General features: G+C 48.0%; 1 protein-coding gene and 1 long non-coding RNA gene across 4 annotated transcripts in view; one reads left to right on the plus strand and one right to left on the minus strand.

The window, feature by feature from the left end:
• Positions 1–16,007, plus strand: part of CMTM7 (CKLF like MARVEL transmembrane domain containing 7) — a 64,880-nt gene extending 48,873 nt beyond the window's left edge. The window contains exons 2-5 of one of the 3 annotated variants that reach the window (XM_047739069.1): positions 3,233–3,406; positions 9,736–9,834; positions 12,676–12,757; positions 15,398–16,007. In XM_047739069.1, the coding sequence (XP_047595025.1) occupies positions 3,233–3,406; positions 9,736–9,834; positions 12,676–12,757; positions 15,398–15,411 (369 nt within the window). In that variant the 3' untranslated portion in view covers positions 15,412–16,007. Of the gene's footprint in view, positions 1–3,232; positions 3,407–9,735; positions 9,835–12,675; positions 12,801–15,397 lie in introns of those variants that run through there. The other 2 variants (XM_047739077.1, XM_047739062.1) reach the window with 2 other exon arrangements.
• On the minus strand, positions 1,567–17,618 carry LOC125105525 (uncharacterized). Its single transcript, XR_007128926.1, has 3 exons — positions 17,542–17,618; positions 8,907–9,059; positions 1,567–1,705 (listed from the first exon to the last, which is right to left on the minus strand). It is a non-coding gene; the product is annotated as an uncharacterized LOC125105525 (long non-coding RNA).
• Between the last annotated feature and the right edge of the window lie 7,470 nt (positions 17,619–25,088).

Consider the following 25,088-nt stretch of genomic DNA (forward strand, 5'->3'; position numbering starts at 1 on the left):
GAGAGAGAGAAAGAGAGGAGGAAGCAGGCTCCCCGCTGAGCAGAGAGCCTGATGCGGGGCTTGATCCCAGGAGCCTGAGATCATGACCTGAGCTGAAGGCAGAGGCCTCAACCCACTGAGCCACCCAGGAGCCCCTCATCTGCGCAATTTAAACCCACTGCTGCTTCCACAAAAATCATCTCTAACCGTTAGTAAGAACTCCGATAGAATGAAGTCAGAAACAACACAGTTTGGGGGCAGAGGGGTGGTTTCAATGTGAGATGATTCCAGCGATTCTGAACGGTGCCACAGCAGGGGTGTTGAGACCCTGGCTCTGGGTGGAGGGGACTCACGGCATTCCTTTTCAACCCCCGGACGTGTGTGCTAGAGATTTTATTCACAACTTTCATGGCAGTTTGATATAAAAGAACATACCTTTATGAGGGGAGCTAGAGGGCCCCTAGGGAAACAAGTTAGTCCGTTGGATGGTATCACATTAAGTTACTCTGAACAGAACCACAAGTGCCTTCTAGAAACCTCCCAGCCTGCCTCACTCAACCCTGAAATCAGAACTCCGCCTTCAGGCTGTCTGCATTCCACTGTGTTTTTGATTTGCTTTTCTAACTGGAAACAAGAAGAGGTCTGAGGGGGCCCTGGTTACAGTGAGGGGGGCGGGGTAGGGAGAAGCCATACCCCAGGGCCTTTTCTCCACGATGGTCTGGCTTGCTCATTCTTCTGCACCTTTCTGGCTGCCCCCAGAGTATTGATCTAGATGACTCCGGGGTCTCCAGCATTTGCAGAGGTTACTTGCTGGCTAGAAAAGTTCTGAAAAGTTTAGATGTCAGTTAAAAAAAAATTTTTTTTTTTTTTTAGGTGCTCTGGCCAAGATGCTGGCCATTTCAAGTAGGAATGGGTGAATTATTGGACAAAAAGGAAGATTTAGTTGCATGCATTAGTGTAAGCCATCTTTGGTCTAAATGAGATTTTCCAAAATTGGGATTCTTTGAAGAAGAGCAAGTGGTAGGCGGCCTTAGGCCAATTGAACAGAATTCTGGATGTCTTCCTTCAGGAGAATGTTTTCCAGGCGGGTCTGAGATGGTTTTGTGGTAGAGCAGTAACATCCTTGCTGCTGCAAGGTCCTCAGCCCTGGGAGCTCAGAGGGGAAGACCTGCATGGACCCCCCTGTTCACTGAGAAACTCCCACGTCTCTGTGTCACCATGAGAAAGAGGTGACTGTCACAGATGAGGCGTTGTACAGATTAATCTAGTCTTTGCATTAAATTAGGCACAAATTTGCTTCTCCCCCTAGGAATGGCGCTGCATAATCCAGAGTTCTCTGCATTTTAAGGTGAACCCTGAAGGCCCCCCTTTCTGGAGGGGGGTCAGCGGGTGGTGGGGAGACCCGTAGACCCGGGTCCTGCAAATGGGGACTGATGAGCAGCAAAGCCCTGGTGATCATGCCCAGTGCTGGGTGAAGCAAAGATCCCCTTGGAGCTTTAAAACAACCTCAGGGCATGAATCATTACATTATATTAGCAAGGCTGGCTGGCTTGAGAGGAACCGAAAAAATGAAAATACCCACGTTGCTCATTAGCAACGGGGACTAGGCAAATGTCGAGGGTCCCTTTGTGTCAGAGTCCCTCCGCTGTTCAGATCCGGCAAGCAGAGCACTCCTCACATCCGCCTTCATCTCCCACTAGACTCTCTTCTCACCCTTGTGCCTGTTCTGAGGAGTTTACCAGAGTGGATTAAGGGGCTTCAGAAAACAGAGTATGTTTCACACTAACCCTTTCAACCGGTATTAGCTCCATTTTATGATTTAATGCTCGTTATAGACTCACATTTTCTTTTTTTAAAGATTTTATCTTTTTGAGAGAGGGAGAGTGAGAGAGAGAGAGAGAATGAGTGGGGTGAAGGTCAGAGGGAGAAGCAGACTCCCACTGAGCAGGGAGCTCGATGTGGGGTTTGATCCCAGGACTCTGGGATCATGACCTGAGCTGAAGGCAGAGGCTTAGCCCACTGAGCCACCCGGGCATCCCGACGCTCACATCTTCTACAGCAGGTTTCTGCTGGGCCACATTTGAGACCAGATGGTTCTTTGTTGTGGGGACTGTCCTATGCATTTGGGGTGTTCAGTAGCACCCCTGGCCTCTACCCACTAAATGCCCACAGAAACCTCCCATAGTGGTGACAACCAAACGAGGCACTGCCGAGTGTCCCATAGGACACAAAGTCTCTCTGTCGCACATCTTTGCTCACTGTTCTGTAGGAAAGCAGCAGTAAAAAATCAACTTTATCCAAAATTAGGTGTACTTTTAAAATTGGTCCTAAGGTTTTCCATACATTTAACCCTGTGTGTGTTAGTGGTTTATTCCCTACATGGGGTGAATGAGATTTTGCTCTTTTTGAGTGGCCCTCACAAAAACTCAGAATCTTCTCTGTCCTCTTCCACTCTGCTCTCCCATGGCATTCATTTGTTGCTAATAATCTACCAGGCCTGTTAATTCATTAATAGGTCATTAATTTATTAATTCTGCACAGTCATTCATTTGCAACAATATACTGGGTGAGCTCTCACCACATGCCCAGTGGTGAGCAGGCAAGCCTTGAATAACCAGGATTCCTTTGTGTTTCATAACATATCCTCCTTCCTCGGCTTGTCTGTGAGGAGGGCTTACATTCTTGGAAGGCAAAACTGTATCTGACATGGAGGAACAGGTCCCTGGAGTCAGACAGACTTGGGTTTTGAATCCCACCTCCACCGCTGATGAGCTGGGTAGCCTTGGTCTAATTACTGAACCGGTGTACCTCAGTTTCCCAAATATGAACATGGGGGTGATATCCTCTCCCTGGCAGATTTCTGTGAGGCCTCCGGGAGATCATGGACATCGGGCATCAATAAATGGTAACTTACCATCCACCAGCTGATAACTTGTGACATAGGAATCGCCATCTTTGTGGGTCAAAAACCGTCCAATATTGGCAACTTCCTACAGTTCCACCTAATAGGGAAATAAATGGAATGATTCTGCTTGGTTATTTTCCAGCGTTCCTGCCCTCTGTCTGAGGCAAACATAATGCACTTCAGCCTTAAAAGCGCGCGCTCTGGGAACTTGGCCCTTTCCGGCCTCGCAGCTAGTTTGTCAGAAAATCGCCAGAAGTGCAGCAGTTCCTCGGCGGGCTGCTGTTGCTGGTTCCCTGGGCGTCCATCGTGGGCGGGCCTGTGTCTGACGTGTCTGTATCTCCATCCCAGGTCACGCTGCTGATTGCCTTCATCTGCGTGAGGAGCTCCGTGTGGTACAGCTACAGTGCCTACAGCTACTTCCAAGTGGTCACCATCTGCAACTTGATAATGATCCTCGTCTTTTATCTGGTGCACCTGTTCCGCCTCTACCGCTTGCTCACCTGCATCAGCTGGCCCCTGTCGGTAAGGGGGTTGCCTGGCCCCACTCTGGGCTCCCAGAGGTCAGGTTAGGAGCTGGGGCCCTGAGACCCGACCGAGTCTGTCCCATCCGCCCTTCCCCCACAGCCCCCCGCATCATCTCTTCCTGCTGCAGCCCTGAACTGCTCACCGTCTGGCGGGCATCGCTGCCCGTGTCCTGCTGGTTTCTTCCAGGGACAAGAAAGCTCTCATGGGCTTTCTCGAGGGACAGAAAAGGGGACATCTGTGTGCATGAGGTGGGAGGAGGAAGCTGATAAAGGCCATGGGTGGTCATACTGTTGTGACAAGATTTTTCAGTTAAATGGGATGGTAGAGTCCGAGGAAAGATTTCAGAAGTTTCCAGGATGTTTTTCTTCCCACTCTATTATTTATTTAAATAGCCTGGTGGACATATAGTTCGCATGCCTGATTGCCCACTTAAAGTGTACAATTCAGCGGATTTTAGCATACTCCCAGCGTTGTGCAAGCATCACCACAGCCAATTTTAGAACTTTTTCCTCACCTCAGAAAGAAACCCCATCGCCTTTAGCCAACACTCCCACCTCTCAACTTCTCCAGCCTGAAAGCAACCACTGATCTACTTTCTGTCTTGTGGATCTTCCTGTTCTAGGTGTTTCCTGTAAGTGGAATCACATGTGTGCTCTTCTGTGACTGGCTTCTTAACACTCAGCAGAGTGTTTTCATGGCTTATCTCTGTCATAGCGTAGGCCAGTACTTCATTTGTTTCATAGCCAAGTCATAGTCCATTGGAAGGACAGACCATTTCTTGTTTATTCGTTCATCATGGATGGACATTTGGGTCATTTCCACCTTTTGGCTGTTATGACTAACACTGATGTGAACATTCGTGTTTACAAGTCTTTGGTGTGGACATGTTTTCATTTTGCTTGGGAAGATACCTGAGAATAGAACTGTGGGACCCCATGCTAACTATGTCTCATTGTTTGAAGAGCGGCTGGACTCTTTTCCACAGTGGCTGCCCAGTTGACATTCCCATCGGCAGTGTATGAGGGTTTCAGTGTCTCCACAGCCTTCTCAACACTCATTATTTTCTGACCTTCTGATTTTAGTCATGCTAGCAAATGTGGAGTGGTAGCTCATGGTTTTGATTTGTATTTCTCTAAAGACTGTTGATGTCAGTCATCTTTTGAAGAGCTTCTTGGCCATTTGTGAATTTTCTGCCGAGACAAGTCTATACAGATCCTTTGGCTGGTTTTGGATTAGGTTGTCCTTTTATTTCTCAGTTCTCAGAGTCCTTTGTATATTTTAGTCCCTTATCAGATAAATGATTGGGAGACATTTTCTCCCATTCTGTTGGTTGTTTTTCATTTTCTTGATAGTGTCCATTAAAGCACAAGTTTTTAATTTTGATGAGATCTAATGTAACCGCTTTTCTTTTTTTGGTATAAAAAAGTGGGTATAAAATCTAAAAAAACATTGCCAAATCCAAGATCATAAAGGTGTGCCTCTATGTTTTCTTCTTATAGTTTGTTACATTTAGATATTCAGTCTGTTTTGAATTAATTTTCACGTCTAGTGTGAGATAAGGATTCAACTTCATTCTTTTCGAGGTAATTATACAGTTGTCCCAGCACCATTTGTTGGGAAGACTGTTCTTTCCCCATTGAATTGTCTTGGCATCCTTGCTGAAAATTAGTTGATCGTAAACACATGGATTTACATCTGGACTCTCGCTTTGATCTTACCCACTGTCTCGATTGCTGTAGGTTTGTAGCCAGTTTTGAAATTAGGAATTATGAATCTTCCCATGTTTTTAGGATTGTTTTGGGATTTTTGAAATTCCATATGAATTTTAGAATCAGCTTTTTAGTTTCTTTTTTTTTTTTTTTTTTTAAGATTTTATTTATTTGACAGAGAGACAGGGAGAGAGGGAACATAAGCAGGGGGAGTGAGAGAGGGAGAAACAGGCTTCCTGCTAAGCAGAGAGCCCGATATAGGGCTCGATCCCAGGACGCTGAGATCATGACCTGAGCCGAAGGCAGAGACTTAACCCACTGAGCCACCCACATGCCCCAGCTTTTTAGTTTCTGCAAAGAAGTCAGTGTGATTCTAATACAAATCATTGAATCTATAGATTGATTTGATATTGCCATCTTAACAATATTAAGTCTTGTGACCTAGGAACATGGAAGGTTTTCCCATTTATTTAGATATTTGATTTCTTTCAACAACATTTTGTAGTTTTCAGAGTATAAGTTTTGTGCTTTTTGGGGGAGGGGAGCTTAAATTTGTTCCTATGTATCTTATTCTTTTTGATGATATTTCAAATGTAATTACTTTCTTCATTTCATTCTGGGATTGTTCATTGCAAGTGAGTAGAAATACAAGAGATTTTTGTATATTGATCTTATATCGTTAGCCTTGCTGAACTCATTTTAGATCTAACAGATTGTTAATGGATTCCTTAGGATTTTATACAAGATTATGCCATCTATGAATAGAGATAGTTTCATATTCCCTTCCAATCTGGATACCTTTTATTTCATTTTCTTGTCTTACTGCAAGACATCAGATGAATACTGAAGTGGCAAGACCACACCATTGTTTCTTGTTCTTGATCTTAGGAGGAAAGCATTCCATCATAACATCGTTAAATATGATGTTATGGATTTTTGTAGATGCCCTTTATCAGAGTGAAGAAGTTAACTTCCAGTCCTACTTTGTTGAATGTGTTTATTTATTTGTTTAGTATTTTGTTTATTTATTTGACAGAGAAAGAGACAAAGAGAGAGGGAATACAAGCAGGGGGAGTAGGAGAGGGAGAAGCAGACTCCCACTGAGCAGTGAGCCTGATGCAGGGCTCGATCCCAGGACCCTGGGATCATGACCTGAGCCGAAGGCAGACGCTTAACTACTGAGCCACCCAGGCACCCCTGTTTTTATCATGAAAATGTTTTTATCATGAAAAGGTGTTAGATTTTATCAGATGCTTTTTCTTCATTGAAATAATCATTTGGGGGTTTCCCCCTTAATATTTCTATTAATATGGTATGTTACATTGATTTTCATATGTGGATCACACATTTGCATCCCTAGGATAAATTCTTTTTGGTCATGATATATAATTCATTTTATATGTAGCTATAGGATTTGGTTTGCTAGTGTATTGTTGAGGATTTTTATATTTGTATTCATAAGAGATATTGGTCTGTGGTTTTCTTGTGATGTCTTTGTCTGGTTTTGTTATCAGGGTAATACTGGTCTCAGAGTAGTTTTGGACGTGTTACCATCTCTTATATTTTTTAGAAGAGTTTATGAAGAATTGGTATTAATTCTTCTTTAAATGCTTGGTAGAATTTTGCAATGAAGGCATCTGAGCCTGGGTTTTTCCTGTGGGTAATTTATTATTATTATTAACTCAAACTTGACTTGTTATAGATCTGTTCAGATTGTTTATTTCTGCCTGAGTCATTTTCAGTGGTGTGTCTTTACAGGAATATGTCTGTTTCATCTAAGTTTTCTAATTGACTGGTATATAACGTTCATGGTATTCCTTTAAAATCCTTTTTACTTCTCTGTAAGATCCATAGTGATGTCCCCTCTTTCATTTCTGATTCTGGTCATTTGAATATGGTCATCTATTTTCTCTCTTTTTTTTCTTGATCAGTCTAGCTAAAGGTTTGGCTATTTTGTAGATCAACAAAGATCATGTCAAAGAACCAGTGTTGGTGTCACTAGTTTTCCCTATTGTTCTTCTGTTCCCTATATCATAATTTTTGCTTCAGTCCTTTTTTTCCCCTTCTTGCTTTTAGGTTTAGTTTGCTCTTCTTTTTCCAGTGTCTTAAGGTGAAGATTAGGTTTTTAATTTGAAAAGTTTCTTCCTTTTAAATGTAGGTATGCACAGCTGTACATTTCTTTCTGAGCACTGCTTTAGTTGCATCCCATAATTTTTAGTATATTGTGTCTTCCTCTTCATTCACCTCCAGGTACTTTCTAATTTCCCTTGCGATTCTGCATTTGATTGACCCAGTAGTTAGGAATGTGTTAATTTCTACATATTTGTGGGTTTCCCAAAATTCTTTCTGCTCTTGCTTTCTAATTTCATTTTGTTGTAGTTGAATAACATACTTCATATTATTTTAATCCTTCACATTTGTTGAGGTTTGTTTTATGGTTTAGCATATAGGGTCTCCTGGAGAATATCTTACATGCATTTGAGAAGAATGTATGTTCTGTTGTTGGGTAGAGTGTTTTATCGATGTCTATTAGGTCTAGTTGTCTTACAGCATTGAGTCTTCTGTTTCCTTCTTGGTCTTCTCCCTCGTTGTTCCACACATCATTGAAAGAGGGGTACTAAAGTCTCCAGCTGTTATTTTTGAATTACCTATTTCTCCCTTCATTTTGCCAAGTTTTTGCTTCATGTATTTTGTTGCTTTGTTACTAGGTGAATACCTGTTTGTGATTGTTCGGTTTTCCTGATAGATTGCTGTTTTTGTCCTTGTAGAATATCTCTCTCTATCTCTGGTAACATTTTTGTTTTGAAATTTTTGCCTGATACTAGTTGAACGACTCCAGCATTCTTTTGGTTGCTGTTTGAATGACCTCTCTTTTCCTTCTTTCTGCTTTCAGTCTATTTGTATCTTTGAGTATAAAGTGTTTCTCCAACAGACAGCATGTAGTTGGATTTTTTTTTTTAAGTAGGCTTCACACCCAGTGTGAAGCCCAACATGGGGCTTGAACTCATGACTGTGAGATCAAGATCCAAGCTGAGACACTTAACTGAGTCACTCAGGCACCCCTGTTATCTTTTTCTTAAAGAACCAATCTGACAACCTCCACTTCTTGATTGGATTGTTGAATTATTCACATTCAATATTATTACCTACTATGTTATTTTGAGAGACACTTCTTTTGTGTTCCAAAGTTATCAGGCCCCTTATGAGGCCCCTTTCAAAATTATGGCACCTTTCTGCTTCTTTTGATAATGATGCTGATAATGAAGCAGCTGGAGGAGAGATTCCCACAGGAGAGAAAAAGGCTGGGGGCAGGAATGGGGGAGTATGTGTTGGAAGGTAAGCTCAGCCCCACATTTTTGATGGGGTACTGTGGAGGCACTTTCCATTTAGCAGTCTCTCAAGTCAGTTTTCTCTACCCCGTGTCGTATTCCTTTCGTTTGAGAATCTTGGAGGTAGGGAACTTCAGTTACTAATCTGCTCTTCAGTCAAAATCTCTATGGTCTACCTTCTGATAGTCCTTTCTAGTCACTAAAGGAGAAATAGGGGTCTTTGATTTTGCACAGCTTTCAGATGAGCTGCAGCTTAAAAGTGGAATGCTTTTCCAAAATTTAATAGGTGCCTGCCCTGATGGGCAGAACTTTGCGAAGAACTAATTTCTGGATCCTCATGGAAGACAACTAAAAATGAATGCGCTCCGGATTCAGAGGGAGTCCTCTTGTGGCCCTAAGCCCCAGTTCTCTGATCTGGTGTTTAATGGGGAGGAAGAAGGAAGAAGATGGAAACCTTACCCTGCTGCTGAATGACAGAGCTTCAGCCTCATTTACGGCCTGCGGGGATGCTGTTTTGAGCCCGGGGGGTGAATGGGGTGCAGATGGATGGAAGCGGAGGCGGAATCTGCCCGGCTAACACACTCCTCAGCAGTGTGGCCTGAGGGCACACTTCTGGAGAACAGAGAAGAGAGAAGATGAAATGAGGACAAAGCGAGGAGGCTTATTAGGGGCCAGAAAGTCAGCTCTCCCCAGCCCCACAAGCACTTCACAGAAGGCCCCTGACCTCACTGTAAGCTCTGACTCCCAAGTCTGAGGGGGCCAGCTCCTCAAGTCCACACCTAAAACTGTTCCCAGAGCGGGGGGCACTCCAGCCAGCCAGCAAAGCCAGAACGTCGTTAGCCCAGAACTTTCTCTGAAGCAGGGAAAGGTACACACCTCTTGAAGGGGCTTTGCTTCTCAGAGCTGGCGTTTTCCTTTAAACTCCATAGCCTGGGAGTTGTGAGAAGCTGTTTGCTTTCAGTAGCTTTGGCAGAGGTCAGGGTACTGTCTACAGAGTGCTCTCAGGAGTGGAGCAGACCTTAGTGGATATCTCTCCTCACAAGATAAGTGTCCTTTCTCTCTGTCATCTCTCTGGCTGCCTGCCCAGCTCCTTTTCTGTCTTGCGGGGCCTCATCCTGGCCAGCCTTCCGCGTCTGCTCCCTGTGAGCTAACTGCTCCTGTCAGGATGCCATGAGGAGAAGAGGTGGTATTACTCCCTCCCCTCTGTTCCTCTCTTCTGTGCCCAGTTGTCTCTGAGAACCAGGAGTGGACCTCCCGACCCACTGCTTTGCTTTGTTTTTGTCCCCAGGAATTTCTGCACTATTTGATCGGTACCCTCCTCCTCCTGATCGCCTCCATTGTGGCAGCCTCCAAGAGTTACAGCCAGAGCGGGCTGGTAGCTGGAGCGGTAAGGATGGTCTCAGGGAACCTTCACGAATGAATTCACTTCTAGAGCATTTTCTTCCTGATGGGCAGTGAGGGGATTGTTTCCTGGGGACTTTCTTCACCAGAAAAGTACTCATCAGAACCCACCTTGATCCAGCCAACAGCAGCCTCCAAAGAGCCGGGGGCCCACAGCAAAGGGTCTCAGCAGGTGGCTGGTCAGGGTTCCTGGCACACTCAAATGGCCCCAGTGGCCCGGCCCTCCCTCAGCCAGCCACTCCTTACATCAGGGGGCCATTCAGGTCATTCGTTGATGGCTGCCTCAGAGCTATACAAAGATCCCAAGGCCTCTTTGGGGCCCAGGGGAAGAGCACATGTGATCCGTCAGTGATACCTGCCATGAGTCCTAGCTTTGCTGGTCCTTATTTGTAACAGTATTCAGGTCAAGAAACAACACTCCTAGACCTTTAAAAGGTGAAAACTAATCCATCTGATAGCCTGAATAAAAGCATGGAAATGTTTAAAAATACAGTGATGTGGGAGCATTGTTTACCACACCTACGCAAATATACATACAGGGGTATGTATGTGTATATGTATTTATTTTTAAAAGGCTTATAGATTACTGTTATCTGACTTCTGATTCAGCTAATTGGTTACAGTTGGGTGGCCTGATTTGCCTCACTATTGAGCAGATTAAATTTTTTAAATGAGGTTTTTTTTTTTTTTTTTAGAGAGAGAGAGGGAGAGAGAGCAGGTGCATGTGAAGGCAGGGGAGGCGCAGAGGAAGAGAGAGAGAATCTTAAGCAGGCTCCATGTCGGCCAGGGGCTCCCTCTCACAACTCTGAGGTCATGACCTGAGCCAAAATCAAGTCGGATGCTTAACTGACTGAGCCACCCAGGCACCTTTCATTTTTTAAATGAATTTTTAAAAAAGCTTTATGGGACAATCACTCTTTCATTTACATGTTAGCAGAAGTCTCCAGACTTGGGGCCTGGAGTGGGTTAAATGCCTGGAATTCCACTGAGGGGTGGGGTCTGTCCTCCAAAGGTGGGCACAGGCAGCACATGGATACGGCGGGCCACCAAGTCTCTGAACACTCATGAGCTTAAGTGCTCCCACATCCCCCAGGCCCCAGTGAGAGGGGTGGGCACCACCCCAGCTTCCTACCCGCCCCAGGACAGGCAGGCGGCTGAGGGAGACACAGAGGAGACTGGTGCATGGGGAGTTTCCTGCTGGGTTTTATGATTCAGGTTGCCCCACCCGTGTTTGTTAGCCCTGGAATCCCAGTAAGCCCCATTTATCATACACCATCTTGGTGCCTAGGACAAAGCCTTGGCCAGGGGAAGCCAAAATAAATTAAAAGATACGGTCCTTGCTTATAAGAAAAGGGTCATCCAGTGTAGAGTCAAAGCTAAGGCCCATGAAACAATGAGCAAACAAGGCATTGTCATCCAGAAGAGCGTGATGTAGCGATATAATAAACTGTTCAATTATGCAGTGCAGACAGTAGGAGCCTGGGATGGCATCTCATGTGCTAATTGTGCAGAACAGACAATGAGGGGCCAGGACGGGCTCCAGTAGGCTAATTATGTGCTGTAGACAATCGGTACAAAAGGAGCCAAGGAAAGGGGCCTGGGGGAGGGGAAGGCGGGTGTGGGCCGGTGGGGAGAGGAGGCAGCTGCTTCTGTAAACCAGCAGCTGGGCTTGAAAAGCGAACCAGGCCCTCGGAGACCGTGCCCTTGGTCTCTAGCTGCTCCCGGGCTCTTCCTGCTGCACGTCAGCTCATGGTTGTGGCCACGTCACCAGCCTGAAGCCATTGGCGAGTCCGGGAACACCCGGGCTACAGTCGACCTGGGCTCTGGAGCCAGGTTCCTAGGGCCCACGTCCCATGTCCGGCCCTCGCTGGCTCGTGGCCCTGGGCAAAGGAGTTGACATGCTGTCCTTCCATGTCTTCAGCTGCCAGATGAGGGAGACGGGAAGTAACAGCAGCCTCCACCTAGCAGAGTGGTGGGAGTGGAAGGGAACAGCACCCCTAATGGGCTTAGAACACTGCTGGGCACAGAGTAGGTGGTCAGTAAATTAGAGCTACTGCAGGTGTTCATAGGTGAGGAAGTGGCGTCAGGCTTCGAAGGGCCAGACAGACACCAGAGGGTGCACCCACTTCTCTCTGGACCATCAGAGGTGCCCTGCCCTGAGGCCCTTTTCCTCTCTGGAGGCCCCGTTCCTCTTTAAATGAAGCTGGACTGGGCTGGGTCAGCTTTCCTAGGTCAGCGAGGTTAGCCACTTCAGCACGGTGGGGAGCCTCAGAAAGGGAAGGAGCGCTGCCTCAACTGATTTTAGTCTACGATTGTGGAAGTGTGTGCAAACATAAAACCGTGTATCAAGGCCTCGGATTCTGGCTATTAGTACACAGCTATACAGCAAGACAGAACAGAAAGCTGTTTTGAATGAAATGCAACCCTGTCCCATCAGTAAAGTCCATTTGAACGTTAGAAATGTAAAAACCCCAACTGAAATGTACAGTTCTACCTTTTCCTCGTTTGTTACCCCAGTAACGGTCTTGTGCAGTGTCTTGGCCTTAGCTCAGTTGTAAATACAAACCCGAACGTGGGCCCTGAAGTTGCCTGGAGTGAGGAGGGCCAGGAGGTGGAGGCCAGAGCCTGAGGGCCAGGCCTGAGCCAGGGCCCTGCTGGGGGAGGCCTGGGGACCAGCCCTGCACCTGAGAAAGGACCAGGTGTCAGGTCACTCTGATTCCCCAGGCTCCCTCTGGGCCACAGCTCATACAGGAATGAGAAACATAAAGGACAGCCTGAGTGATTGGCCCTGGGCCTCGGAACTTCCTTTCTTCCCTGTCCTGTGCAGATCTTTGGTTTCGTGGCCACCTTCCTCTGCCTGGCGAGCATCTGGATGTCCTACAAGATCTCATGTGTGACCCAGTCAACAGGTGAGTTCCGCTTGTCCGAACACCGGTGATCTCTGAAAGTTCCCTCTGCTTGGGGCACCTGGGTGGCTCAGTGGGTTAAAGCCTCTGCCTTCGGCTCAGGTCATGATCCCGGGGTCCTGGGATCGAGCCCCGCATCGGGCTCTCTGCTCAGCAGGGAGTCTGCTTCCCACCCCCCTCCCTGCCTGCCTCTCTGCCTACTTGTAATCTGTCAAATAAATAAATAAATCTTTTAAAAAAAAAAAAGTTCCCTCTGCTGGGGAACGGGAGGACGGCCTGTTGTGGAGTCCAGTCAGCAACAGGGAAGGGCCCCACTGCAGGGGAGGCCTTGAGGCGTGGGGCCCAGGTGGGAAGGTGGAACCCAAGACCCTCTGCCCTTGCCTCATTTCCACACCCGGGACACCCTCACATGTCCGCCTCTAATGCTGAAGCATTTTCTTTCTTTTTTTTTTTTTTTAAAGATTTTATTTATTTATTTGACAGAGAGAAATCACAAGTAAGCAGAGAGGCAGGAAGAGAGAGAGGAGGAAGCAGGCTCCCTGCTGAGCAGAAAGCCCGATGTGGGGCTCGAACCCAGGACTTGGGATCATGACCTGAGCCGAAGGCAGCAGCTTAACCCACTGAGCCACCCAGGCGCCCCTGAAGCATTTTCTTTAAATCAGTTTCCTAATGACAAAAATGAAGTGCAGAGAATTTACAAAGTGCACATAAAGAAAAAAAAATTTTCATGAAAACCATGTGTTATCACATTACCCAGGAAGAGCAGCTGCTGGGTGTCTGTCCTTCTAGTATTTCCTTTCTCTGGATGGAGGGATGGATGGACAGATATAAAGATAGATTGATAGGTATAAAGATCTATAGATATATATGTTGCTTTTATTAAAGGATCAGACTTTTTGTGTTATTGTAACATGCTCTTATTCTCCTACTTAACTGCCTATCAGGCATTTTCCCCACATGGTTGAAGATTTCTTCTCCAACATGTTTTTCTTTTTTTTTTTAGAGTTTATTTATGAATTCATTCATTCGTTCTCTTTTAAGATTTTATTCTTTAATTTTTGTTTTTTTTTTAAGATTTTATTTATTTATTTGACAGAGATCACAAGCAGGCAGAGAGGCAGGCAGAGAGAGAGAAGGGGAAGCAGGCTCCCTGCCAAGCAGAGAGCCCGATGCGGGGTTCGATTCCAGGACCCTGAGATCATGACCTGAGCCGAAGGCAGAGGCTTTAACCCACTGAGCCACCCAGGCGCCCCTTTTTTAAAGATTTTGACAGATCACAAGTAGGCAGAGAGGCAGGCAGAGAGAGAGAGAGAGGGAAGCAGGCTCCCTGCTGAGCAGAAAGCCCAATGCAGGGGTCAATCCCAGGACCCTGAGATCATGACCTGAGCCGAAGGCAGAGGATTAACCCGTTGAGCCACCCAGGCGCCCCAAGATTTTATTTTTAAGTGACCTCTGTACCCAACGTGCGACTCAAACTCACAACCCCGAGATCAAGAGTCACACGTCCACTGACTGAGACAGCCAAGTCCCCTCTTCTCCCTCACTTTTAATGACTGCATGGTGTGGCACTGACCCCACTGCACGTCTGTGTCATAGTTTGTCTCCTACTTGGGGTCATTGTTTTCATTTGGTTTGTTTTTTTAACTCTTTGCTACTAAGCAGTGTTGTAAAGAACATCCTTGTAAATATAGCCTCATACTCATCCCTGATACTGTCTCTCTTTAGAATACATTCCTAGAAGTAACACTGCTGAGACCTTGAGTCAACAATGTCGATTAGTTCCCTTTCCTACTCCAGCCTTCCTTCCTCTGTTCTTCTTTCCTTTAAAAGAATACACTACAAAATAGCAGAGCATGTACAGTCTGGGGGTCGAGCTGCCCCGCGGAGGGCTTGTTTCATCAGAGCTTCCATTTCCTTCCAGAAGCTGCTGACAGAAAGTTAACAGGATGCTGAGGGCAGAGACCCAGGCACAAAAGACCACAGGCTGTAGGATCCCATTGATGGGAAATGTGTCGAATAGACTCATCCCAGGAGGCAGAAAGTAGATGGCGGGGAGGGTATGGGGTGGGGGGTGACCAGGGGCTGGGGGACAGGACGGCACGGCAGATGGGCAGGTGGCCTCTTTTGGAAGTGACGAAACATTTTCACATTGTGGCGGTGAGTGCTTGTGCCGTCCTGTGAATATGTGGAAACCTTAGAAGTGTGCACTTTAGACGGGTGGTTTGTATGGTACCTGGAGTATATCTCGGTCAAGCTGTTTAAGGAAAGAAAAAATGAAGGATGAAAAGTAGAGAAGAGTGTTACTAGGTAACAGCTGAAGGTGATACATGTGTAAATATTGGCAGAAACATAGGGCTTAAAATTCGGGAAGGAAGAGCCGAAAGAAGGAGCTAAGGCAGTTCAAGTCCCTCTGAGGATATACCTGGGCGGAGAGGGGGAGCAGGGAGAGAAATCCTCCTCGCACTACTGAATTTTTTTCTCTTTGAGAAGTGTATTCAGAAAGACTAAAATCACTCCAAGGGCAATTGGTGCTGGGTGCGGGAGGAAGTGCACTGAGCCCAACTTGGGCTCGGCCCCCTGCTGTGTGGCTTCTCTGTGGGCCCTGCCCTGCCAGCCGCCTAACTTTGCCATTTCCTTCCCAAGATGCAGCTGTGTGACGCCACCCCAGGCTGGCCCCGCTGAAGGCCCTGCAGACAGGAGGGTCAGTGGGCCAGCCTCCATGAAGGGCTTTTGACCCTGAGCTCCTGTGCCAAAGCCCTGTCCACGCAGGAGGGTGTCCTGGGCTCCGGAGCCACGCCGAGCCTCTTTCCAGTCCTTGGAGAATAGTCCTCCCCGCCTAGAAAAGAAGACCAGCCTCCAGGGAGATACGGTCTCTCCCTCCTGCTTTGGGAACCAACCGCCTCAGGGACCGATGACCCCACTTAACACACGAAGGAGGGGTTTCTGGAAATGCCTGCCTAAATCTGCTTCTGCTTCACATTCCTCAGGGGGAGTGAAGCCACCTTAAGTCCCCTTATAGAAACCAAGCCATCTCCTAATTTATCTAGCTTGGAAAGCCCCTCTGGGAGAGACCCTCTTTCTTAAGTGAGGCACATCTGCAGAAGCAGTCTGGTCAGCCTGTCCCCAGATCAGAGATCCTGGCTCCTTTCGGGCCTCAGCCTTAATTCCCATTGTGTGTGTGTCTGTGTGTTTGTCTGTGTGTGTGTCTGTGTAGGGGTGTGTGTGTGTTTTGTAATAAAATAATTGACTTGGCCAGTTGCACAAGGATTTCTCATTAACCGAGGCTGTCAACCAGGAGTAGAGTGATGGGGCCCACAGAGCTCATGGGGAAGCCTGGGGGCCCCACCCGTGTGTGTGCACACCACCCCCTCCTCGGGGAAGGAGAACAGCAGAGGCAGATTTGCATGTTTTCAGAGTAAATTAGTGGTGAAGGGTGGAAGCCAGTACTGTTCACACACAAACAGAAAGCAGTATTCAAGAGCCACGCAAGCAGCCCTTTAAAAAAAAAAATACGGTAGGAGATTCTGGAACATACTACAACATGAGGAACCTCAAAGACATGATACTGAGTGAAATAAGCCAGACAACCAAGGACAAGAACTGTCTGATGCCGTTTACAGGAGGTTCCGGTAGAAGTTACAAGTCAGACACAGAATTGTGGCCAGGGACCGGGGGCAGGGGACCAGGGAGTTCATGTTTAATGGGTACAGTTCCATTTGGGAAGAATGAAATGTTCTGGAGTTGGATGGTGGTGGTGGCTGCCCAACAACATAATTAATGCCACCGCACCCCTAAAAATGGTTAAACTGATAAGTTTTATGTATCTTTTACCACAATTAAAAAAAAAAAAAAACGCACTACAAGGCATTCTGTCTAGGCACCTCAGCAGCTGGGAGAGCTCCCTGGGGTGTGGGGGAAGACAGAGCCCCAGGTGCAACCCAGCCCATGCTGGCAGCATGGCCGGTGCCATGTGCTAACCGGTGCTAGAGAACTCAGGCTGCAGGATGTGGGTCTGAGACTGCTCAGTCCAGGGTGGTGCCTGTGTGTAACCCAGACTCCACCGCCAGCTCCCCAGCTCCCAGTGGGAAGTGACCCACTGGGCAGTAAAGATGCGAGAGGAAGGAAGACTGGGCCCTGGAGGGAGGACAGGGAGTCAGGGGCCAACCTGAGCCCCCAGAGAAGCATGTTGGCACCTGTGGCTCGAGGGGGCGCTGGGAGACGAGGCCAAAGCTGGTCTGCTCACAGCCTCTCCCACAGGAAGCCAGCTCCCTGGCAAGCAGAGCCTCCTTGGGCCTGCCTTACAAGCCTTGAGGAGGGAGGGAGGGAAGGAAGATGGAGGGTGGTGCTCTCTCTCTGGGAAGCCTCTGCCACCCACAAGAAAAACTTGCTTGGAGAGGCCCTCTGAGACAGGCTTGGTGTGGTTCTCTCCAGCGGGCTGCTCTGGGCTACAGTAAAATGCCCCGCACCTACCCTGAACAGACTGGCAGTGAAGCAGGGACCCAAGGAGAGAGCTGAGTGGGAAACCAGGCTGGCGAAAGGGCTGGGATTTGAGGCCAGCTCTGGCCCTCTCCTGGGCCTGGCCTGTGACCAGTGTGCCCTGGGGGCCTCGGGAATGGCCAGGGTGGAGCCGGCCTAGGCCAGCTGGCTTCATCCACAGACAGTTGGCTGTGGTGTCTGCAGACAAGCCCAGAGAAGGAAACAAGTGTGCTCCTGAGGGAGGTCCTGGCCTGACACACTCCTTCTGCTTGCAGCCATGTGCTAGAAGCTTCCCTTCCAGACACATTTACCTGTTCAACCCTCCAGCCAGGATGCTCAGATGACCCAGAGCTGGCCCATTCCCTGTGCCACCATCTCCCACCCAGGCCACCTCCCCAGCATGAAAAGCTAACTTTGTTGCCATGGAAACAAGGGTCTTTGGGCCCTCTCCACAGCAACCAGCACTTTGAAAATCCTATGAGCCCTAAGGGGTGCTTCAGGCGGCTCATGGAGGTCTGATTTTATGTGCAAAATGTGTTAACCCCTTAAATCACACACTCTCCGTTCTCAGTAACAAACACTGACGCTAGAACCCCTCGACCCTCCCGCCACCCCCACAGGCTCCCTCACCTTGGGCAGCCTCAGAGGACCCTGGCCTTGCGCCCTTAAGTGAGGAAGATGCCAAGCGTGTGAGTTAAGTGTCTCCGAACCAGCTGTGTCCTGGATGGAACCAGAATTTCTCTGTCCCTGCACAGCCAAGACAAATCAGGGGAATGAATCCAGAGAAGAGGTCATACACGCCAAACTGGGGGCTTTTCAAATTAATCCCGTTCTTACAGTATATATAACTATAAATTGGTTATTTATACTAATATCCTATTAACTGTTTTTTTTTTAACATACTGTCTCTTCCTGACTTTTTTTTTTTTTAAGATTTTATTTATTTATTTGACAGAGAGAAATCACAAGTAGGCAGAGAGGCAGGCAGAGAGAGAGGAGGAAGCAGGCTCCCCGCTGAGCAGAAAGCCCGCCGCGGGGCTCGAACCCAGGACCTGGGATCATGACCTAAGCCGAAGGCAGCGGCTTAACCCACTGAGCCACCCAGGCGCCCCTCCTATTAACTGTTTTATATAGTGGAGTTTCCATATGGTTTAGACTGAGAAGGGGGATTTATGTTTAAAAAACAAAACAAAACAAAAAAAGAAACCAACGTTCCGAACCCCCTGAGAGGAAGGGAGCTGCCAGGCTGGGCTCCCGGGTCCTGGCCAGAGCAACCAGCCCCAGCCCGGCGGAGGGGACCCTGAGGGGCCTCTTCTTGAAGGCCACCGAGAGGGGAACTGGAGCCTGTGGACCTTGTAAGGTGAATGAGGCGACTGGTGGCTCGCTGGGGTTTTACTGTCGTGTTTTCCGTACATGAGAATTACACAAACGAGAAAGACCGGGGGTAACTCCACGCCGAGTTGTGCAAAAAAGGAAATGTCGCGGTATCGAGTGCACCCCTCGGCTTGGTTCTGACGGGCGCTAACAGCCAGAATAACGGTCCCGCTGAATATCCATCTGACCCAAACTATGAAAGACCGCACTGCCCAGGGAAGGGGGTGTGCACGTGGAGGGGACGGCAGCCCAGGGTGGCCAGCTGCCCCAAGTGCCCGAGAGAAGGGCAAGTCTGGATTTTCAGGCTAAATACATTTCCTGGGTTCTAAAGGCTGCCAAACGAACTCTCAAAATGACGCGCTCCAGGCCGAACCACACCCCTGCGGAGGCTTCGCGCAGCCCGTGGGCCCTCGGTTTGCGCCCCTGCGGGGCCCAGGGAAGGAGGGTGCGGGGCAGCAGGAAGTCAGGGTTGAGGCCGGCGCGCGTTGAGGCTTCGCGTGCCGGCACCTGCTTCCTCTCGAAACCCGTGGGGCGGGGGCCCTCCCCGGGGTCCCCTGCCAGCAGGCGCGCCCGCTGGTGCCCTGCCACCCCTCTCGCAGCTGGCCCCAACTTTCCTTTGGCGAAAACAAAACCCGATGTCCGCGCAGGTGTCCGCGGGGCGCGTCCTCACCTAGTAGCGCGCGCCCTCTTGTGGCAGCGGGGCGCAGCGCAACGTTTAACCTTGAACTGTGTGCAAAACTTTCCGTTTCCTCACCCCTCCCCATCTCCTTCCAGCATAACCTGCCGACCCTTCCATTCACATCTTTGCTTTTATTCTGTAGCTCTATTGCAGTTATATGGATTGTCTAGAAAGTGCATATAACTACAGTAGTTATTTGTAGTTAAATGAAGCGGTCACCACGCCCTCCGTAATCTTTTGGGACTTCATTCTCTTACTGTTATGTTGCTGTAACAGACACCCCTTTCCCTCCTTTACGCAACACTTTCATCCTCCGGGCCTCACGTGTGTCTTGATACAAGCCATCGCCGTAGTGCCAGTCCTGCAAGGGCTGTGACCAACTTCATGCCATCGTAACACAGCTGTGCTCCAGACCTCCACTGATGCCTGTGGACTCTCATGTGGGAGCTTTCCTGTGGACGTTGCCAGGGACCCCAGCCAGCACCCACGTGTGTAACCCGCAAATGCTGGACAGTGCCTACCCTACCCTACCTGCTGGGACGCAGGAGTCAGGGGATACATCTGTTCTCCTTTCCCAGGACAAAACTGTTCTGAGACAGGTTTTACGTCACTTCTCCAAGACAGTTCCGTGGGACCAAGGCAAGAATCACACGGGTGGCCAGCTCGGTAAGGCATCCTCCTGTTGGCTCTCTCCTTCCCAGCTTCACTCCTGCCACATGGGGTGGTTCGTTCATTGGGCTGGGTATGTGGGCACAAGCAGGAATTACGAGGGGGATGCACGAATAGCCTTATTCGGGTGTGGCCTTGAAGACAAGGTGAGGGGAAAGAGCTCCAATGGTCAAAGCCCTGTGCAGTGCATCTCATCATTCACTTGGGTGCAAGTGGCCTAACAATGAAAAACAGAGCCCTGGCGAGAGGTGAATGGCCAGGGATCTGGAGAGAAAGACCAGGAAGGCTCTGGGGTGGGCGGGGCAGAACGCCACCAAAATTTTCAAACAGACAAATCATTTGAACAAGACGTGGATTTCCTACGAAATAAAAATCCTGGGTAATGAGGCCACTGAACGCCAGAAAAAAAAGCAGCCCCTGGGGGTTGGGGGTGGGGGAAGCTTTTACATGTCCATGTGTTTTATGATTAAGAGTCAAGGGAAGACAGAATGAGAAGGCCAGGCGAAGTAGGACTGTCTGGGGGCTGTGAGGGTGCACAGGCCAGCAGGATTGAAAACGTGGGGCGGATTTCACAGCTCCTGTGGAGCAAAGACCTCAATCTGAGCTGATCCCATTCTGACTGCACTAATTAGCCATGGGACAAGAATCAGGTATGGGATGGGGTCTCTGGGTTCTACCCACTCTGGAGGAAGCCCCAAATATTCCTCAACTTATTAGATACTGGCTGTAGTTTGGTGGTTTTGTGGGGCATTTTGTTTTTTGGTCTGGACTCTGCTCGTGACTCTTTTGCAAGAACCCGCTCACAGGACGCACTCATGGCGACCTCTGTTGGTAGCTCATCTAAGGGTCAGTCAGAGGCTGAGCCCAGAACGGTGTTTACCCATGTAGCTTGCCAAGCATGATGATGGAAAACTTTGTGCCTTTTCCTGGGAGAAGAAAAAGTACACTGTCTTCTCGCACAAGGTTTCGTATAGCCAGGGGTGCTGTGTGAAGCTTTCGAGCTTCCTTTCAATGGGACACCCAGGCCAGCCAATGGAAGCTGGCTTCAATGGAAGCCAGACCGTGGAAGCTTAAAGAACACGGTCCTGTCCATTTCCACAGTACGTGACATCATCAAAGTGAATGAATGGGTTGCTACCTATCATACCTGGTTCTTGGTTTGCAGCCACTGCCGGCATTGCTAATACTTGATTTTCAGATCTCCTTAGGGGTGTGGGTAGGGGCATGGAGTGGGGGAATGTGCCTTCCCCCCACAGCATCCAGAAGTACACCTGGATTGCTCCAAATTCTCCGGTGACAGAGCATCAGTGCATGGGACACCGCTAGAATGATGTGAACTCCTCGTGGTTATGCATTTCCATAAAGGCTCCACGGAGAAAACTGCTCTTGCTGCATTACATGCCACCCAAGCCCAGCTGCTAAAAGCCGGTGGGCCCTAAATGAGGACGAAATCCAAGTGACCTGCCTTCCAAGTGATCATCTTGGAAGCTGTATCACAGCTCATGGAGCTATTTCACAATCAAGTTAGGACAAACTGGACCTGGGTGGCTGAGTCGGTTAAGCGTCTGCCTTCGGCTGAGGTCATAATCCCACGTTTCTAGGATCGAGTCCCAAGTTGGGCTCCTTGCTCAGCGGGGAGCCTGCTTCTCCCTCTGGCTCTCATGAATAAATGAGAAAATCTTAAATAAGGGCGGGGGGTGCCTGGGTGGCTCAGTGGGTTAAAGCCTCTGCCTTCGGCTCAGGTCATGATCCCAGGGTCCTGGGATCGAGCCCCGCATCGGGCTTTCTGCTTAGCCAGGAGCCTGCTTCCTCCTCTCTCTCTGTCTGCCTCTCTGCCTACTTGTGATCTGTCAAATAAATAAATAAAATCTTTAAAAAAAAAAAAAGACAAATTTTGTAGTAGCCACCAACCACAAAATAAGTGGCCCAGCACCAAAAGTGGCTTCTTTGCATACTAGCTATTGGAGACAGTACGTCTCAAGCCTGGGGATATTCCTACAGCCTCCGCCCCAAGTCAGCAGATAGGCCTTGTTTGAGGGAGGGCCCCAACAAGGAAATCTTAGGGGTGATTCAGGCAATGCCATACCCTGGAACCTCTGTCTCCCCCAGACCTCAAGGAACTACAGGTGTCTGATGGATCGCACAGCTGACTGGCCTCTGGCGATGGAAACTCCTGGGCTTCTGGGCCTGTGAGCCCTGGAATTTGAGGGTTTTCTCTTGCTGCCGCGAGGCAACCGCTGGCATCCAGGGCCCTAAACCAAACCGTTTCCAACTTGACATTCTCATCTGGCACCTCTGAGCTAGATTCCACAGGTGGGACAAGATCCAGAAAGTCCTCTCCTGAGAAGAAAATGGATCTTCTGATGAAGGGCCAGACCCTGAGCTTTTAACCATCTTCACTAACAGGTGTTTGCCCTAATGAACTGCTAGTGTAAGGAAGGTCTCACCTGTCAAATAAGCCAGCTGGCGAGAATCCGTGATGAAACAGCCCACAGGCGAGCAGGTCCTGTGCAACGCTATAGCCGGGTCATGGCCCATAACCGGGTCATGGCCCATAGCCGTGGACACCCTGTGCAACGGGCTGAACTCATGGGACTTCTAGCCAGAGTGCATCTCCCCGAGATCCAGTGAACAACATCCGTATGCTGGCTCCTGGACTGTCACTGACGGCTTAGCTGTACGTTCGGGTGTTTGGGCCACCCAGGCCTGGACTAGTGACGACATAATCCAGTGAGTGCGCCGCCCCCACCCCCCATAATTCCAGGCACAATGTTTGTGTTATACCCATGGTTACGTGAAGCAACCACATCTAGAGAAAAGTACTGAGATGAACACATGGGAGGCGAGGGAGGTGTTAAAACACAATGAAGTAAAAACTGCTAGGCCATGACAGTGCACTAGACAGGAAGAACTGATGGGCATTACTTCTAAGGTCTTAGTACGGGTTCAGGAGATGAGGAGGAGTACAGATTATCGTTGTTTTTAGAACGTCAGATATGCGTGCTACAAGTGTGAAGAGCATTACTGAAGAATTTTAGCTAATAAACGTGGCAGGAATGACAGCCACCATTTTGCAACTTCTGATAACAGATGTAGAGAAAGGTCAAGGGATGGAAACTTTGAACTAATAAAGTTGATGCGATCGATGTCAGCCCCCCAACCATGAAGGGTACAGCGAGTGCAGGCTTGATTGAGAGCCTGGTGAAGTCCACACCATCACCCACAAGAAAACCTTGACAAAAGGAAAAGACTAATCTGATTTTAAGCAAGCCTTTAGAGTGATCTTTTAGTTTAGAGGAAACATGGGGAAGGGAGGGGAACAGGTTAAAGGACAGAAGGACAGGGATGTCTGGGTGGCTCAGTTGGTTAAGCAACTGCCTTCAGCTCAGGTCATGATCTCAGGGTCCCAGGATCAAGGCCCATATTGGGCTCCCTGCTCAGAGGGGAGTCTGCTTCTCCCTCTTCCTTTTCCCCTCCCCCCACTCATGCTCTCTCTCAAAAAAATATTTTAAAAAATGCCACAAGGACACAAATAAATCCAGGATGTCAGACATCCTACAAGAAGCCACAAATTCTCAGAAGTAACAAGAGATGCCAGCAACAGTGCTGGATTCAAGATCGGTAACAATCTATCACAATCCCACTCCACTATTCTAATCAGAATACATAATTTTTATTTTATTTTTTTTAAAGATTTTATTTATTTATTTGACAGAGAGAGATCACAAGCAGGCAGAGAGGCAGGCAGAGAGAGAGGAGGAAGCAGGCTCCCCGCTGAGCAGAGAGCCCGACGCGGGGCTCGATTCCAGGACCCTGAGATCATGACCCGAGCCAAAGGCAGTGGCTCAACCCACTGAGCCACCCAGGCGCCCCTGGAATACATAATTTTTAAAATAAAGATCCCATTCTGGAAACCTGCAGAAATAAAGTACCTAGGATAAATCTGAAAGAGAAAGGGGTGGGGGGAAGCAGGCTCCCTGCAGAGCAGAGAGCCCAATGCGGGGCTCAATCCCAGGACCCTGAGATCATGACCTGAGCCAAAGGCAGTTGCTTTAAACCACTGAGCCACCCAGGCGCCCCTAAAATGCAAATCTTTAAACATCTTAGAAAGCAGAGGACATCTCTCACCTTGAGGTAACAAGAATCAATAAGCAAAGACACAAAGTTAAAATATATAGACTTTGAGAAGATTTATTTCCACGGCTTATTACTAACAAAGGATAACATCCATAACACGTCAAGAGTTCTCAAATGAGTTAAAAAAAAAAAACAACAAAAACCAAAAACTTCAATGTGAAAGAAAGGCAAAGGATATGAACGAATAACTCTGATTCTTTGATGTGGGGAAGCCTAAAAGGTCAACAACCAAATGAGAAGATGATCAGGCTCACCAGTAGAAAGGAGAGTATACAATCAAATGAGAGACCACCTGTTCAGCCAAACTAAAACTAGTGCAAGACAAGAATAAGGAAACAAGCACCCCTGTCCGCTGCTGAGAAGTCTCCACTGTGGAGACCATTTCGCCATGTGGGAATTGCACCCATCCTGTGACCTAACAGTTTTATTTCTAAGTACACGCTCTCTATATAACTCTTGCACACATGCGTGAGATGTTCCAATATGTTCACTGCAATACTGGTTGAAACGGTCAAAAATAAACCACATTAAAAGCCTTCTATCCACAGAGGAGAGGTAAGTAAATTGTGGCATATCTGTTCAATGGAATACCAAGTAGTAGTTGAAGTGAATGAGTTAGAGCTGCATGTATCAGATGAATTTCAGAATTGAAGCAAGCCATCTGTAAAAGGATAAATACAGCCTAGATACCACGTTGTACATTGCTTATGGGTACATCTCTATACAGAGCACAGACCACAAAGCAGGAAAGACAGCCACCAATTCAAGGTAGTGTTTGCCTTTGGAAAAGTAAAAAGAGCAAAATTTGAGGTGGTGGTACTTCACAAGTGAAACTTCATTTTCTGTTTTAAACAAGGCCCTTTCAAGAAACTCTGGTAAAAAGTTAGGCTCTAAAGCTGGGTGGTGTCTACAACAGGATATGATCTTTCGTACTTCTAGTGCTTGACGTATTTCAATAATTAACAGTAGCCAAATGCAAAGATCTCAGGAAAAGAACAG

Source organism: Lutra lutra, chromosome 1 (assembly GCF_902655055.1).
Source record: "Lutra lutra chromosome 1, mLutLut1.2, whole genome shotgun sequence".
NCBI classification, from domain to species: Eukaryota; Metazoa; Chordata; class Mammalia; order Carnivora; family Mustelidae; genus Lutra; species Lutra lutra.